Source organism: Tachypleus tridentatus, chromosome 12 (genome assembly GCF_004210375.1).
Source record: "Tachypleus tridentatus isolate NWPU-2018 chromosome 12, ASM421037v1, whole genome shotgun sequence".
NCBI classification, from domain to species: domain Eukaryota; kingdom Metazoa; phylum Arthropoda; class Merostomata; order Xiphosura; family Limulidae; genus Tachypleus; species Tachypleus tridentatus.
In genome coordinates, this window is record NC_134836.1 from 5,442,625 (window position 1) to 5,458,508 (window position 15,884).

At 30.0% G+C, this 15,884-nt stretch overlaps 1 protein-coding gene across 50 annotated transcripts in view; it reads left to right on the forward strand.

The window, feature by feature from the left end:
* The window catches only part of trol (terribly reduced optic lobes), a 324,267-nt gene that overhangs the window by 125,490 nt on the left and 182,893 nt on the right, over positions 1–15,884 (forward strand). For 43 of the 50 annotated variants that reach the window (XM_076469289.1, XM_076469303.1, XM_076469310.1 and 40 more), the window contains 8 exons: positions 4,072–4,188; positions 5,160–5,276; positions 6,265–6,381; positions 7,357–7,473; positions 10,134–10,241; positions 13,278–13,391; positions 13,679–13,792; positions 15,430–15,543. In XM_076469289.1, coding sequence (XP_076325404.1) covers positions 4,072–4,188; positions 5,160–5,276; positions 6,265–6,381; positions 7,357–7,473; positions 10,134–10,241; positions 13,278–13,391; positions 13,679–13,792; positions 15,430–15,543 — 918 coding nt within the window. The remainder of the gene's footprint in view (positions 1–4,071; positions 4,189–5,159; positions 5,277–6,264; positions 6,382–7,356; positions 7,474–10,133; positions 10,242–13,277; positions 13,392–13,678; positions 13,793–15,429; positions 15,544–15,884) is intronic. The other 7 variants (XM_076469295.1, XM_076469314.1, XM_076469327.1 and 4 more) reach the window with 1 other exon arrangement.

The following is a 15,884-nucleotide window of genomic DNA, read 5'->3' on the forward strand; positions in this document are numbered from 1 at the left end:
TTTTAAATTTACATGTCATAAAATGACATTTTAATTCTGAATAATAATTTTGCATGCCATTTTAACACATAAGAAAGGTATTCTTTCACATAATTTCTGTATTTATGGTTTATGTATTTATTGAAGGGAACATTATGATTGTACAGTTGATTGTAAAGACTTTTCTTATGAAGTTGATTATGGTAAATTGTGCTGTTGAGTAAATGAGGTTTTTAATTGCCTTTTTCCTGATGTTTAAAAAAGATTTATACTTGTGACAATTTTGTTTTCCAACCGGAATAACAAATCTTGGGAAAATTAAATAACCTCAATAAGAAAAACAGTTGTATCAGTTTGAAATACCTTGCTTTTTCTTATTCTACCATACAATATTGCATTATCCAGATTCTTCAAAAATATATTTTCCCACTCAGTTAACACTTGGTGATGGTTCTTGTATTGATATAAGGAAGAATGATGATGACTGGGTTGAGTGAGTTTTCTGACAAGATGAGTTATAGATAGTTGTTTATTTAATGTTTTTATTTATTCATTTTGTGATATTTTATCCCTTTTACAACAGGTTCATAATATACACGAGTTACTCTACACATTTGCACACTAAGTATTTGTACTATAACTTTTGATTCAGTGTGTATATTTTAACAAAGTCAGATTTTTTAATGAAGTATTTTTACTGAAGTTTTGTTTGTCTGTTTCATTACTTGTCTGAGTGTGGAGTAATTTAATGTTGTGATCAATAATACTGTTGTTCATCTCAAAGTGGGTTAAGGCATTTGACTTGTAATCTGAGGGTTGCGAGTTCAAATCCCTGTTGCACCAAACATGCTTGGCCTTTCAACTGTGGGGGCATTATAATGTAATCGTCAATCCCACTATTTGTTGATAATAGTTGCCCAAGATTGGCAGTGGGTGGTGATGACTAGCTGCCTTCCCTTTTGTCTTACACTGCTAAATTTGGGACAGCTAGTGCAGATAGTCCTCAAGTAGCTTTGCGCGAAATTCAAAACACACTTCATCTCAAAAATCTTGGATATTATTAGAATGACTATATTATTATAACATGAAAGTGTAGTATAAGTAGTTTAAGTCTCAATGTTGTTTTTATTTTTTTTATTATTTTAACCTTCCATGGTCCCTGGCTCACATTACATAACCTGTTCTGTTGTAGTGCACACATATTTTTGTTACCATACCAAATTACATAAAACTTACCTCTAGTCTTTACAAAGTGATCCTATCTTGGCTGTGTGTTTAATAAACTGGTATTTTATAATATAGTCACATTTGATTTATTATACATTATCTACCTGTATAGATTATTACTATTTAGAAAAGAGTTGTGAAACTTGTATCTCTTAAAATATAGAACAGCAAATAAACTAAACTAAACAATTATCTGTTCTAGCTATGACCTTTGAACTTGATTGCTGTTGGATATAGATTGCCGAGCCTTTTACAATTTTGCACATGACGGATATCAAACTTTTTAAGGTTTTAAATATACAGTTGAATAACCAAAAATTCACAAGTAACTATAATGATACTACAGAATTCCACTATAATTTATTAAGCTTATTAACTAAGTTGTATTTAGATCTAATCAAATATGAAACTTTGACACTAAAGACAGAAGCCAACTTCTTGAAGTCTTGGTTTGAAAGAAGGTGGTAGCATTTTAACAGATAAAACTGGGTGAGAAAACCATGAGTTATTGCTTAATGAATATATTTGGCTAAAGTATTTGATCTTAATATCACTTAATTGCATGTATAAATTTTATTTGAAATTTAAAGTTATTCAGTATTTGTTTATATTTTATGTAAAATTGCATGCTTTTAGACACTCAAGCATGTTCTACTCAGTTAACATGTAATGATGGGTTTTGTATTAACATGAGGCTGTGTTCGCAAGGTTGACTGTAATGATTTTTCTGATGAAGTTGTTTAGGGTAACTTGTGTATTAACATGTTTTGTTTTTCATATCCAGTTAGTGTTTTTATGTTTGTTATATTTTTGCCTCCCAGTGGCACAGTAGTATGTCTATAGATTTGCAGTGCTAGAAACAGGGTCTCAGTACCTGTGTGGACTTTGTGCTGAATTATAAACAAACTGATATTTTTATATATGGTACCCTCAGTACCTGTGTGGACTTTGTGCTGAATTATAAACAAACTGATATTTTTATATATGGTACTGTTTTATCACAAGTTAATACCAATTACACTCTCATTACTAATCATTTGTTACAAAATTAAAAGTTTGATAACTCAAGTGCTTTTCAAAGGCAAATCTTCCTTGTTCAGTTGTGAAAACTAAATTATCCTAAATAACGAAGATTTGCCTTTTAAAAATATGTATGTTAGTAGGGTTATTATATATTGTGTTTAAAACCTATTTTTAGTCTTACATGTTTTTATTATGTATTAAAGTTTGATAGTCTTTATAGGTGTAGAATTTGAAGAACTAACTTATTACATTCGTTATCTTTGCAATAACTAAATTTATAGTATACTAAAGGGCATCAGCTCTGATTAATGTTGAATTAAGAAAAGATTCGGTATGAATACAATGAATAAACACTGGGAAAAAAAAATTGCAAAGTAGCATATTATCTAAATTCTGGACTATTGCATCGTAATGAGTTCATAAGAAGTTGTGTATGAAACTATTGAATTAAAACGAAAATTGTTTAATAAAAAGTTTAAATAATGGAATATAAACATTAGTTATTAATGATAAACCAAAGTTAACATGCATGATTGTTAGCAACAGCTATTAAATCAAACATTGAGGTGAAGGTGCAACTTCAACAGCAACACTTGTCTCTTTCAAAATAGAAGTTAATTTGACCAAAAATACTAAGATTTCTCTTGTGTTCCACATTTTACCTGTGCAACTAACCTATCAGAAAATTTGGTTATAAATATTCAGAAATACTCTTACTATATATGACAACTGTAAAGAAGCCCCACATACATGTACCCTGTTAAACAATAGATAACCTCTGTGTGTGGACTGTAATGAATTGACGTAAACCAAGTTTAGTGTGTTCAGAGATGACGATTCAGAAAATTTTACTTTTTCTAATGTTAGCTGTATATTGTAGGAGTGAAATACGTAGAACTTGCAAAGTAAGTCTATTTGAAGAGCACAGAAGTAGATTGTGTATCTTGTTTCAAATCATTTTTCAAGATAAATGCTAATTTTGATACAACATTGTTTTTCTTCTGTGCTTTACATTGGATATTTAGTAGCAACTTAAGTATTCATGCTTCTGAGAATGAAAGGTTATCTTTGGTATAATCATACTTCGATAAGTTGATTTTATATTGTTGTTAGTTAATAAATTCCAATATTTTTATATCAACATATTTGTATGTGAAAAACTTTTGCAAGGTATAGTGGTTACTCAAAGTAAATATGAATACAACAAAAATATACAGTCTCAAGAAGTGTAATAATCATCTCATTGACTTGGAAGGTGTCACTTAATAATGTATTTGGTTTGTACAGATTTTCACATACAAACCTTTATTTGTTGTTCCTATTAAAAAAAAATACTGACATCTGTCAATTTTCAGATGCTACATGGTTAAACATAAACAAATTTATTGTGCTGTCAGTATTTACTTGCTCTATAGAAACTTCACATAGGATTGGTTTTTTAAGACACCTGGTTAGATAAAAGTTTGACTATAAATTGATCTCAGAATAGTTCTTGTGACTAAGTTAATGTCTTTTACACTACAAGTTTTGAAAAACTAATAAAAATATTCACTTGAAAGATACATAAATAATAACATAAGCTATCACTTAGACTGCTATAGACTGGTGAATTGGAGGTGTATGTTGTTGAAAAAGGAACTTCTTTGCAACACCAGTTTCAAGTGTTTCACTTCAATGTTTGTGGTACATAAACACACCTCATTTCAGAATAATATTGTTAGCTATGATATTCTTTTTTTTATTACTATCTCATTCTCCAATTTTATTATGTCTATCACTCTGTTAAACTATCAAATGTGCTTCACTTCATTCTAATCTTGCTTTTAACTTTGTTTAAACCAGGTACTCCAGGGTGCTCCTCTACAGAGTTCAAATGTAATGATGGTTCATGTATTGATGAAACAAAACGTTGCGATGGCACAGTTGATTGTAGAGACTTTTCTGATGAAGCTGATTGTAGTAAGTTCTGGTGTTAACTACTTTTATTTGATACTGTTAGTATTCATTTTATTTTTTAAAATATTTTCAAGGTATGTTCATACACAATAGGGATTAACTTGTCATTTAAACTATATGTGAAATATTTCTTGTCCTACATTTCCAGATTGTCATGTTTACTAATGTTATTTTTAAAAAGACTAAAGCACTATGATGAAAAACTTGTTGATATTCTTCTTGTTACTGTTATTTAAATACTTGTGTTTTTAGACATATGAGTTGCTTATAATCCTTATCTATGTTAGTCGAGGCTTTAATTGCTCAGTGATATTGTTATCACAAAGTAGTATCAACTCTTAACATCTAAGAATGTTTTAATAAACCTGAGTCATGATTAACTTTCTTTAAATGGGAATTGATGAAGTTTTATGGAGTATTTATATTATGAATAACAAAGGTTGAATTAAATCAAAATAATTTATGCAAGAAATGCTTCTAAACTTACACAATTTTAAGTACACTTGAAAATTAAGTTATATTAAACATAAAATAATCAGTTTAGATATAAATTATTTTAGTAGAATTTATGATTTTTCTTAAATACTTTAAAATATTTTGAGTATTGTTTTGTCTACATACTTTATCCAGAAGTTAAAATATTCGTTTTTTGTATCTATCTTTCATGTCTGTGGATATTTATTGTCACCTAACTTGTGTATTATTACATTAAAGTGACAAAAAATTAAGTGTGATAAATCTTGAGGTTAGGTAAGCATTTGGACTTTTATTGATTGGACATAAAACTGGTGAATTAAAGATTTTATTAGGAAAAAAACTGACATTAGGATGGTATTTTTAGTTTGTATGCTCTGTAAACACATCTTGTACAGTTATAATGTTTTATCTTGTATTTTCTATCATTCTTCACTTTTATTATAAATGTGAGTCATTTTCATAAAATCAAAAATGTACTTTTTTTTTCTCTTCTTCAGGTGCTATACAATGTACTCCTACACAGTTCAAATGTAATGATGGTTCATGTATTGATGAAAGAAAACATTGTGATGGTACAGTTGATTGTAGAGACTTTTCTGATGAAGCTGATTGTAGTAAGTTCTGGTGTTAACTACTTTTATTTGATACTGTTAGTATTCACCTTATTTTTTAAAATATTTTAAAGGTATGTTCATACGCAATAGGGATTAACTTGTCATTTAAACTATGTGAAATATTTCTTTTGTCCTACATTTCCAAATTTAGTCATGTTTACTAATGTTATTTTTAAAAAGACTAAAGAACTATGATGAAAAAAACTTGTTGATATTCTTCTTGTTACTGTTATTACAATACTTATGTTTTTAGACAAATGAGTTGCTTATAATCCTTATCTGTGTTAGTTGAGGCTTTAATTGCTCAGTGATTTGGTTGTCACAAAGTAGTATCAACTCTTAACATCTTAGAATGTTGTTATAAACCTGAGTATTTATTAACTTTCTTTAAATGGGAATTGATAAGTTTTATGGAGTATTTATATTATGAATAACAAAGGTTGAATAAAATAAAAATAATTTTCAAGTGTATTTACAATTGTGTAAGTTTAGAAGCATTTCTTGAATAAGTTAAGTTATATTAAGCATAAAATAATCAGTTTATATTTAAATTATTTTGTTAGAGTTTATGATTTTTTTAAAATACTTTAAGGTTAAAATATTTTGAGTATTCTTTTGTCTGCGTGCTTTATCCAGAAGTTAATATATTCATTTCTTGTTTTTTTATATCTATCTATTATGTCTGGAAATATTTATTGTCACATAACTTATGTATTATTACACTAAAGTGACAAAAAATTAAGTGTGATAAATCTTGAGGTTAGGTAAGTATTTGGACTTTTTTTGATTGGACATAAAACTGGTGAATTAAAGATTTTATTAGGAAAAAAAACTGACATTAGGATGGTATTTTTAATTTGTATGCTCTGTAAACACATCTTGTACAGTTATAATGTTTTATCTTGTATTTTCTATCATTCTTCACTTTTATTATAAATGTGAGTCATTTTCATAAAATCAAAATTGTACTTTTTTTTTTCTTCACCAGGTGCTATACAATGTTCTCCTACACAGTTCAAATGTAATGATGGTTCATGTATTGATGAAATAAAACATTGTGATGGTACAGTTGATTGTAGAGACTTTTCTGATGAAGCTGATTGTAGTAAGTTTTGGTGTTAACTACTTTTATTTGATACTGTTAGTATTCACCTTATTTTTTAAAATATTTTAAAGGTGTGTTCATTTACAATAGGGATTAACTTGTCATTTAAACTATATGTGAAATATTTCTTTTGTCCTACATTTCCAAATTTAGTCATGTTTACTAATGTTATTTTAAAGACTAAAGAACTATGACGAAAAAAACTTGTTGATATTCTTCTTGTTACTGTTATTACAATACTTATGTTTTTAGACAAATGAGTTGCTTATAATCCTTATCTATGTTAGTCGAGGCTTTAATTGCTCAGTGATTTGGTTGTCACAAAGTAGTATCAACTCTTAACATCTTAAAATGTTGTTATAAACCTGAGTCATGATTAACTTTCTTTAAATGGGAATTGATAACGTTTTATGGAGTATTTATATTATGAATAACAAAGGTTGAATAAAATAAAAATAACTTATTCAAGAAATGCTTCTAAACTTACACAATTTTAAGTGCACTTGAAAATTAAGTTATATCAAGTATAAAATAATCTGTTTAAATACAAGTTATTTTGGTAGAATTTATGATTTTTCATAAATACTTTAAGGTTAAAATATTTTGAGTATTGTTTTGTCTACATACTTTATCCAGAAGTTAAAATATTCGTTTTTTGTATCTATCTTTCATGTCTGTGGATATTTATTATCACCTAACTTGTGTATTATTACACTAGAAGTGACAAAAAATTAAGTGTGATAAATCTTGAGGTTAGGTAAGTATTTGGACTTTTATTGATTGAACATAAAACTGGTGAATTAAAGATTTATTAGGAAAAACACTGGCACCAGGATAGTATTTTTAGTTTGTATACTCTGTAAACACATCTTGTATGGTTAATGTTTTATCTTGTATCCTCTATCATTCTTCACTTTTATTATAAATGTGAGTCATTTTCATAAAATAAAAATTGTACTTTTTTTTCTTCTCCAGGTGCTATACAATGTTCTCCTACACAGTTCAAATGTAATGATGGTTCATGTATTGATGAAAGAAAACATTGTGATGGTACAGTTGATTGTAGAGACTTTTCTGATGAAGCTGATTGTAGTAAGTTCTGGTGTTAACTACTTTTATTTGACATTGTTAGTATTCACTTTTTTTCAGCATATATTTACATCAGGGCCTAGCTGACTCCTATCAGGCTGCAGGCTATGGAAAGAGCAGTCAGGCTTTTACTTTTCTCCATCTTCCACTGCACAGATGGTTCTTACTTTTGGGAATGTGGACATCCATCAAATCTCTCATCCACTTGAAAGGAGTAAATATGAGGTCCCTTTATTGGTCACTGCACAACCAATTGATCATGAACATTCAACCGCTGGATCATTCAATCTCCTTGATCAGGAGAATCTTCTGTTCTCTGTATCACCTTTTTCTTAAGTTGTATTTTATGTAGTTGTTGGCATGTGAATGTTGTTGGTTGGAGTTGTTTGCAATTCATGTGCATAGGATTCTTTATCATTCCACCCGTGTTCTTTTCTATCCAGGTAGGTCCTTCATTCCAAACACTTGATCAGCCAGAGGGAGATAAATCCTTCTCACCAATTCATTTGACAGCTATTTCTGACCTGTACAACAACGTGGACCTTGGTTGTTTGTTATATTCTGAAAGGACCCTCAGGTATTATGTGGCTTATACTAACTCATTTAGAAGTACGAGAAATACCTTATTTACTTATTAAGATCCTTTGGTTTCCCATGATTTATCTTCTGTTACCTTAATGAGGAAGCTTCTCAAATCGATTCAGTGTCTGTTTTGGATTAGTGTTCCAGGAGAGGAATCTGCTGTGATTACATCTCACCAGATTCATCATATTTCTGTTATTGGCCACATATTTTAATATCCTTCTAAGAGGCATTGTGTGAGCTGGTATGTGGACTTCTCCCACTACTTTCCTGTCTTATTACTTGCATCACCTGGCAATTTCCTATACTGGGAGGTTTTGACTTCCCCCCCTGTAGCTGTTTTGATCATATTCACTAGATTTTGACAAGAGAAGAGTAATTTTCTCCAGCATATCTTTTTCTTCTCAGGGTCTCTTTACATTTTAACTGGATCCCACTTTATGGTAAGTGGAGTTTTGTTATTCTACTTTTGCACTTGCAGTATTTTTTTACTGTAATTTCTTCTAGTTGCAACAAGTTCTGTAGTAATTAGGCATCCCATAAGCTAAGGAGTCTTTACCATATTCAGTTTCCAAGAGTGGTTGACAGCGGCTTTCCCTCCAGTGTGTTTGTGCTCCTTCACTCTTTGAAAAGAGGGTGAAGTTGGGGGGTTATTCTAACCAAATCCCTAGATGTTTTTTCCCAGGTGTCAGTAGGAACAGCATCAGCTTTTGCAGGAGTCTACTTCTAATACCAGTTCAGATTTAACACTGTGTTATATGGTTGGGGTGTGCATGACCCACTTTTTTTTAGCCAATACCAGTTTTGAATATTGTTGATGGAAGGATGTCCACTATTGCCTCATAATTCTGAATGTGAAGTAGTTCTATTCTCGATCCTTGGTTGAACACATTGTTTAACACCCTCTCCAATATTCTGGGGGCAAATGGAATTCTCCTTGCCCACTCAGTTCAAAATTTTAGATCAAATGAATTCTGTCCCTTTCAGTTTGATAAGACATACACAATCCTGTTTATCCTGAGTACGAGCTGGAATGTGACTTTTGAGCTTCTTCAGGTCGAGGAGAGTTAACGTTTGTCCACTTAGTTATCGTTACTTTCTCATTATGATTCTGGTGGCTCGGAACACATTCTGTGGCTACAGGTTGGGATCCACCCGTGTGTGTGTGTGTGTTTATGACAAAATGTGCTCCAGGTGAAGTGCAAACCTGTTCTGGAGTGTGGTTTCCTTACTTCTGATATATTATTGATATATGCAAATGTACCCTCACTATTAATATTTTCAGCTGGAAACCCAATAAACTCTTTGGAGATTTAAGTTGGTCCTAAATCTTTCTACAAAACTAATAGTACAAAATAATCTCTAACAAATATATGCACATATAAAATAGGTATATTAAGCATTCTGACAAATACTGGAAATGACAGTAAAAAAAAAAGTGATTTCCCTTGTAGAACATAAATACTAGTTGTTAGCTTTGAGTATTGTCAGATTGAATGTTCTCTGAAATTTCTCATTTTATATAGTGAACTTTTGTACAATGTCTTGTGATTAATGAAAACCTGATGGATCTTGTGGTGTAACTTGTCTGACATCTGAGATATAGATTTTCACTTTAAAATAAGTTTGAATTGGAACATGGAGACTGCAGATTACCATATTCTTAAAGTAATTGTATTATAACAAAAAACGTTTTTTTTATTTTAGGTAAATTATTTTATTTTACACAAAATATCAGAACAATATTTGTCAGAAAGGTTTAAGATGGGGAATTTTTAGTATTGTTTTCCTATTAATTATATGCAAGCTCTGAAACACTTCCTGCATTGTATATGAACATATCATACAGGTTTTTAAGTTTGGAACTCATTTTTCCTGGTGATATGTATTATGTTGGTTTATTTGAAAAATTAAATAATTTGTGCATCAGGTATTTTTCTGGTCACACAATGTGTTTAATAGCTTCTACATTATAAATCATCAGCATCAAGTGAAATGGTTATGAAGAGTTATAATAATTTTTGGACAACACTTCCTTTATGACTGCTATAGAACTATGTATGTTTTATATTCCATTTTAGGTTGTCAAGAGGATCAGTTCCAGTGTGGTGATACAAGCTGTATTGATATAAGACAAAGGTGTGATGGTCGGTATGACTGTAGAGATTACTCGGATGAGTTAAATTGTGGTAAGTATTTGATATTTTCTCTGCAAAATGGGAAGTGTTTGAGTTTTGGCAGTTCATTCGTCTAACAACTGTACTGAAGTTATCAGCATTTAAAAAAATTAACTGGTTTGTAATAATTGAACATTTTTGTTATTTCAAAGTTGTTCAGTATGTGATATGAAATTCTTGTAAATATAATAGTTGCATTGGAATTATGATAGTGTAGATGCTCTGATTTTTCCCAGATCATAAATAACTGTATTTTTGCAGCACAGTATTTCAGATAAGTTATTTCTTCAATCTTTCATGTTCAGAATAAATGTGTTTGTAAGAAGAAAAAGTAAAACTAGGTAAAATTCTTTAGAATGTGGAAATTATCTAGTTCTTAATTTAAATGTGTTTTATCTATAGACACACACTCACACTGTTGCAGAATTTCAATGAATGTGTTGAATACTTGCTTGTGGAAAGTTTTTCATATGACATAATTTGCTTTAAAAATGTTTGAATTGTACTTGTAAAAGAACAAGTATTGTGGTAGATGTTATTGTTGGGATAATTAGTGAATTACTTTATTAAATGAAACACAGATGCTTTCAAATACTGTTGGACCACTTTTGTGACTGATCAGCTACAGAAAGTGTATAAGCATGAGAGTAAATTTGGTATTTTTAAATAGATTTTGTCTTGAATTTGTTAAACTCTCATTGCTGTTTTAGTCTTAAAAATGTACTTTTCAGCTCATTGATTCTCAGTTATTGTGAAGTTAAGACTTATGATGTTTCTGTTTGGTACCCTACTAACTTGTTACAAAAAGTACTTGATGTCAAAGTGGTATTTGTCTACTTGGTATGTGAATCTTCCATGTGTATTTGGGTATTCCATATTTTTTATTTTTTTTATTTATCTTGGAGAGCTTCGTTTTAAATGCAATACTGATTATGAAGTTTGGATTTTTTCAACAAAAGCTTGAAAACTTTGGTAGAGCATTGATTAAAAAACAACTTATGATTGAAATGAAAGGATGTTACTTTAGGATTAACATCATTGTTTATCAATTTTATTTCCAATGGATGAAAGTTCATTTTCTAATAACACTGTATTCAATACTTTATTTTTACACACCCACCTTTGATGATCTCTCAAGTGTTGCAATTTCTACTGTACCCTAAGGTAAACTAAAAGTAGGTTGGGTAAGTCCGAGTTTTCATATTTCAAACTAGTGTTTTGTTGGCTTTTCTCAGAACCTACTCCAATGGTTGAGTTGATTACTGAGTGATAATCCCAGGAGTTACGTTGAGAGGCACTGATTCCTAACATAGAGATCAACATCTTTGCAGCAAGTAGAGAAGATTTCCTTTACTACTTTTAGTAGCCTTCTGGCTGATTACTATCATCTTGATTATCTGTCTTTTGCTTTTCTTAAATATAGCATATGTTAATTAATTTTAAACAGATTTTTTTTTTTTATGCAAGTGTCAGTGAAACACTGGTTGTTGGTTTTTTTCCATTTCTAGTACAGAGGAAGTTAGCATCCTAACATTAGAGTTGTGCTGGATTTAATAAAGAGGTTCTTCTACATATTGGTCAACAACTTGACTTAGCTTTGTCACTGCATTATCTGGTAGATACATTCAGATGACAGTTTACCATACTTTTATTTTACTTTCTAGCACTTAGTGATTAACAACTCTGAATTTTTTGTAGTATTTCATTATCTTGGAAGCATTGTCTATTTGCAATTCAGTGTTTTCAGCAATCCCAAGTAAGGCTTGCTGTATGAGTTTCAACTCCATTCTTGTGCTGCTTGTAGGAAGCTTGAATGTTTCACAAATACTGTGCAAAATGCTGTTGCTACATGAGATCATGAATGTTCAGCTAGCTCTCTCACTATCCATGGCATAGGAACCATCTTTGGCTGTGATGGGTAACTCTCTCCCTTGATCTTTAAATAGATGGTGATATGTTTTCAACAAATAATTTACTACAAATGGTGTAGTAATGTAACAAAAGTTACTATAATGCTTATCTGTTTTGTTTTACAACTAAAGGTTAGTATATGTGTAATAAATGTTTTGGTTCATTTTCCACTTTAAAATATCCTCTGATTTTGAAGTTTATTTTTAACCCTGAATATATCACCTGAGATGCACTTTCATCCCTCTAATTTGAAACCTGTATTACTGGGCACAGGTTGATCAAAAATGGCTGTGACATGTAGCATATTCCTTATTATTATGACAATTTTTAACTACATTTGTCATTTTAAACATTTTAAGCTTGTGCTTTGTGTTACAAGTGTTTTTATTTTCTGTTTATACGTACACACACACATTCTCTCTCTTTCTCTCTCTCGCTAGTGTTTTATTTTTTTAAGGTGTGCACTGTTTTGGCTTTTTAATCCTAATTCTATATGTAAAAGTCACTACACTTATTTGTCCACATACCATGTTTACAAATTTCTAGTTTTTATAGAGATCTAGTAACTCTTTGCTAGAGTTGTCCTTTAACGTTCTGCAGTTGTAACCCATACATAAAAAAAATATTTATTTGGAAATTGTAACATTGTAATCTCAGGATAAATATAGGTTTGAAAGTGGTACCCAAAAGATATAATAAGATATTGATAGGAAGTGAGTAAGTCTGGGATCATAAACTCCAGGCTTGGAAGTGTTTATTTTATTTTTAACTTACTACAGAATTAATAATTCAAATATAAAAAAAGAAAGCATAGAATGGAGAAGGTTAATTCAGAGTAGAGAGGAAAGTATAGGAAAGAAAATGTAAATCTAGATATGGTAAAGTTTAGTTTTGGGAGTTTTAAGCTTGAGACAGAATGATTAGATACAGCTTGGAAAATCTCAGTCCATAGATTGGAGGGTAAAGTTTAGGTTGAAGTGGTAATTACTTGGTCAGATCTTAAATTATAATAAAATAAGATAGAAAGTTTTATTTCTTTTGAGCAAAATGATTTTTTCTACTATTATAAAACTGGTATAACTTTAATGCAATACAGTTTATAAAAACAAGATATATATGCAATTATGTTTTAATTAGTTGAAGATTGTAGAGAAGATCAGTTCAGGTGTGGTGATGGAAGATGTATTGATGAAAGACAAAAATGTGATGGGCGATATGATTGCAGAGACTATTCTGATGAACAAAACTGTGGTAAGTGTTTATGTATACAAGCTAACCACCACTATTGTATACTGAAACTTGAATTTAAAATCTAACATATTTAGTGACTTTGCTCTGTTTGCTTCTATGCTTGGTTCTAGTTGTTTGGGAAATTTATATTCTACTACTTTGTTAGAAGAATTATCAGGGTTTAATTTATTGTTTGTTTGTTTTTTTAAGAGAAAAGCTTTTTAATTTCTGTAGAAGAAATACTTACCTACTTTATTTTTCTGTTGGTACTTTTCTTTCTGATAACATAACTATGTTGCATGCTTTAGAGGTTGCATGTCTTCCTGGCCATTTTACATGTAAAGATGGGTCTTGCATTGATGGGCAAAAGCGTTGTGATGGAAGAGTTGACTGTTTTGATTTCTCTGATGAAGTTAATTGTGGTAAGTGTTATTGTGCCACTAATTTGATGTCAGCACTTTTAAAATATAATTTTAACCCTTCACAACATGCTAGGTATAATACACACCAGTTAGTACACACATTTTGCACACATTATGCATTTATACTATGACTGTTGATGCAGCATGTGTACCTTCACAAGATTAGGTAGACTTTTAATAAAAGTTACAAGTGTTTTGTACGTAAAAAATTCAGATTTTTACTGACATATTTATACTAAAAATTTGTTCCTGAAAATAGTCTTTCATTACTAGTCAAAGTGCAAACTTTTTTCATGTTATGATTTACAAAAAAACTGTTCATCTCAAAAATCTCAAATATTGTGTATGTTACATCTAACACCTCTTCAATACATTTGAAGTGTTTGTTTTCAGTAAAACTGTTTTGTTTATTTCATCTACTCTAACCATGTGGGGTCTGTCAATATGACCAGCCTTATAACCTGATCATAAAAAAATTACTAAATAAATATAAAATTCACCTTTAATCTTTTAAAGGTGTTCCTCTCTTGGCTGTGTTTTAGTGGAGTAGTATTTTGTACTGCAGTCACATTTCAATTATTATACATTATATATGTACATGGATTATTACTATTTAGAAATAAGTTCTTAAACGTATTTTGTCTAAAATACAGAACAATAAATAAAACAAACAATTCTTTTCACTATGACCTCTCAGCTCTGTTGCTGTTTGACTTAAGCTGCTAAGTTTTTTAAAATTTTGCACATGGAGGATATGAAACAAAATATTTGTTGGTTTTATATATGCAGTTGAATAACCAAAAATGTCTAATTACTATATCGATACCACAGAATTTCTCTTTAATTTATTGAGTGTAGTAACTAAGTTGTATTTAGGTCTTAAAAATATGAAACTTCAAGCAAACTAAACACATCCTACCTCCTTGAAATATTGTTTGAAAGAGTATGGTAGTGTTTTAGCAGATTAATATCATTGAGAAAACCATGAGGAGGATATTCTAAAATGTCGACTGGTTATTTACATGTAATATATTGAAGTATATGTATGTAAGGGACCATTTTCGAAAATGGGAAGAAATGAATGGGGCCACAAATAAGTAATGAGGTTCTTATTTGAATATCCTAATATTTTAACTTCCAAATATTGGTAATTTAAGTCCCTAATTTGTCAGAAACTATAGAATTACTATTTTGACATTACAAACATCTAATTCTAATCAATGCTCCATTTAATAATACCACACAGCTGTTGAAAATCAATATTTATGCATTCCTTTAATATTAACTTTTAAATTCAAAAAATAATTCAAACTAATATTATATACAATTATAATCTGCAATTTGATACCAAACTTATTGTCATAAAATCTTAAAATAGTATTTCATTAAAATTTTGAATACAAGTCAACAAACATCATGATATGGCCTTTGACCCTTGACTTTTCAAAAGTGTAGTTTATTGAAGATAAAATTACATTAACATATGTTTAAATGCTCAAAATTAATAACTTTAAAAAATAGGTCAGACATTTTAGTTTCATTTTAATGTTATTCTTCATAAGCTGGAAACCTTACCTAATCAAGTGTTATTTAAAAATTAAGTTTGCACACTAATATGTAGTGTGGGTCTTATTTAGTTGAAGATTGTAGAGAAGATCAGTTCAGGTGTGGTGATGGAAGATGTATCGATGAAAGACAAAAATGTGATGGTCGATATGACTGCAGAGATTATTCTGATGAACAAAACTGTGGTAGGTGTATATGTATAGAAGTTAACATTAACACTACAATTGTATGTTGAAAACTTGGATTTTAAACTTAACATAGGTAGTGCTTTTTCTGTTTTCTTCTATGCTTGGTTCTAGGTATTCAGGAGATTTGTGCTCTACCTACTTTGTCAGAGGAATTATTGAATGTCTTTGATATAAAGATTTTTTACTCTTTTTCTATCAGTAATTTCCTTTACAATGACCTATCTGCTCTGCGTGCTTTAGAGATTACATGTAAAAATGGGTCATGCATTGATGGGCAAAACGATTGTGATGGAAGAATTGATTGTTTTGATTTCTCTCAAGTTAATGGCATTAAGTGT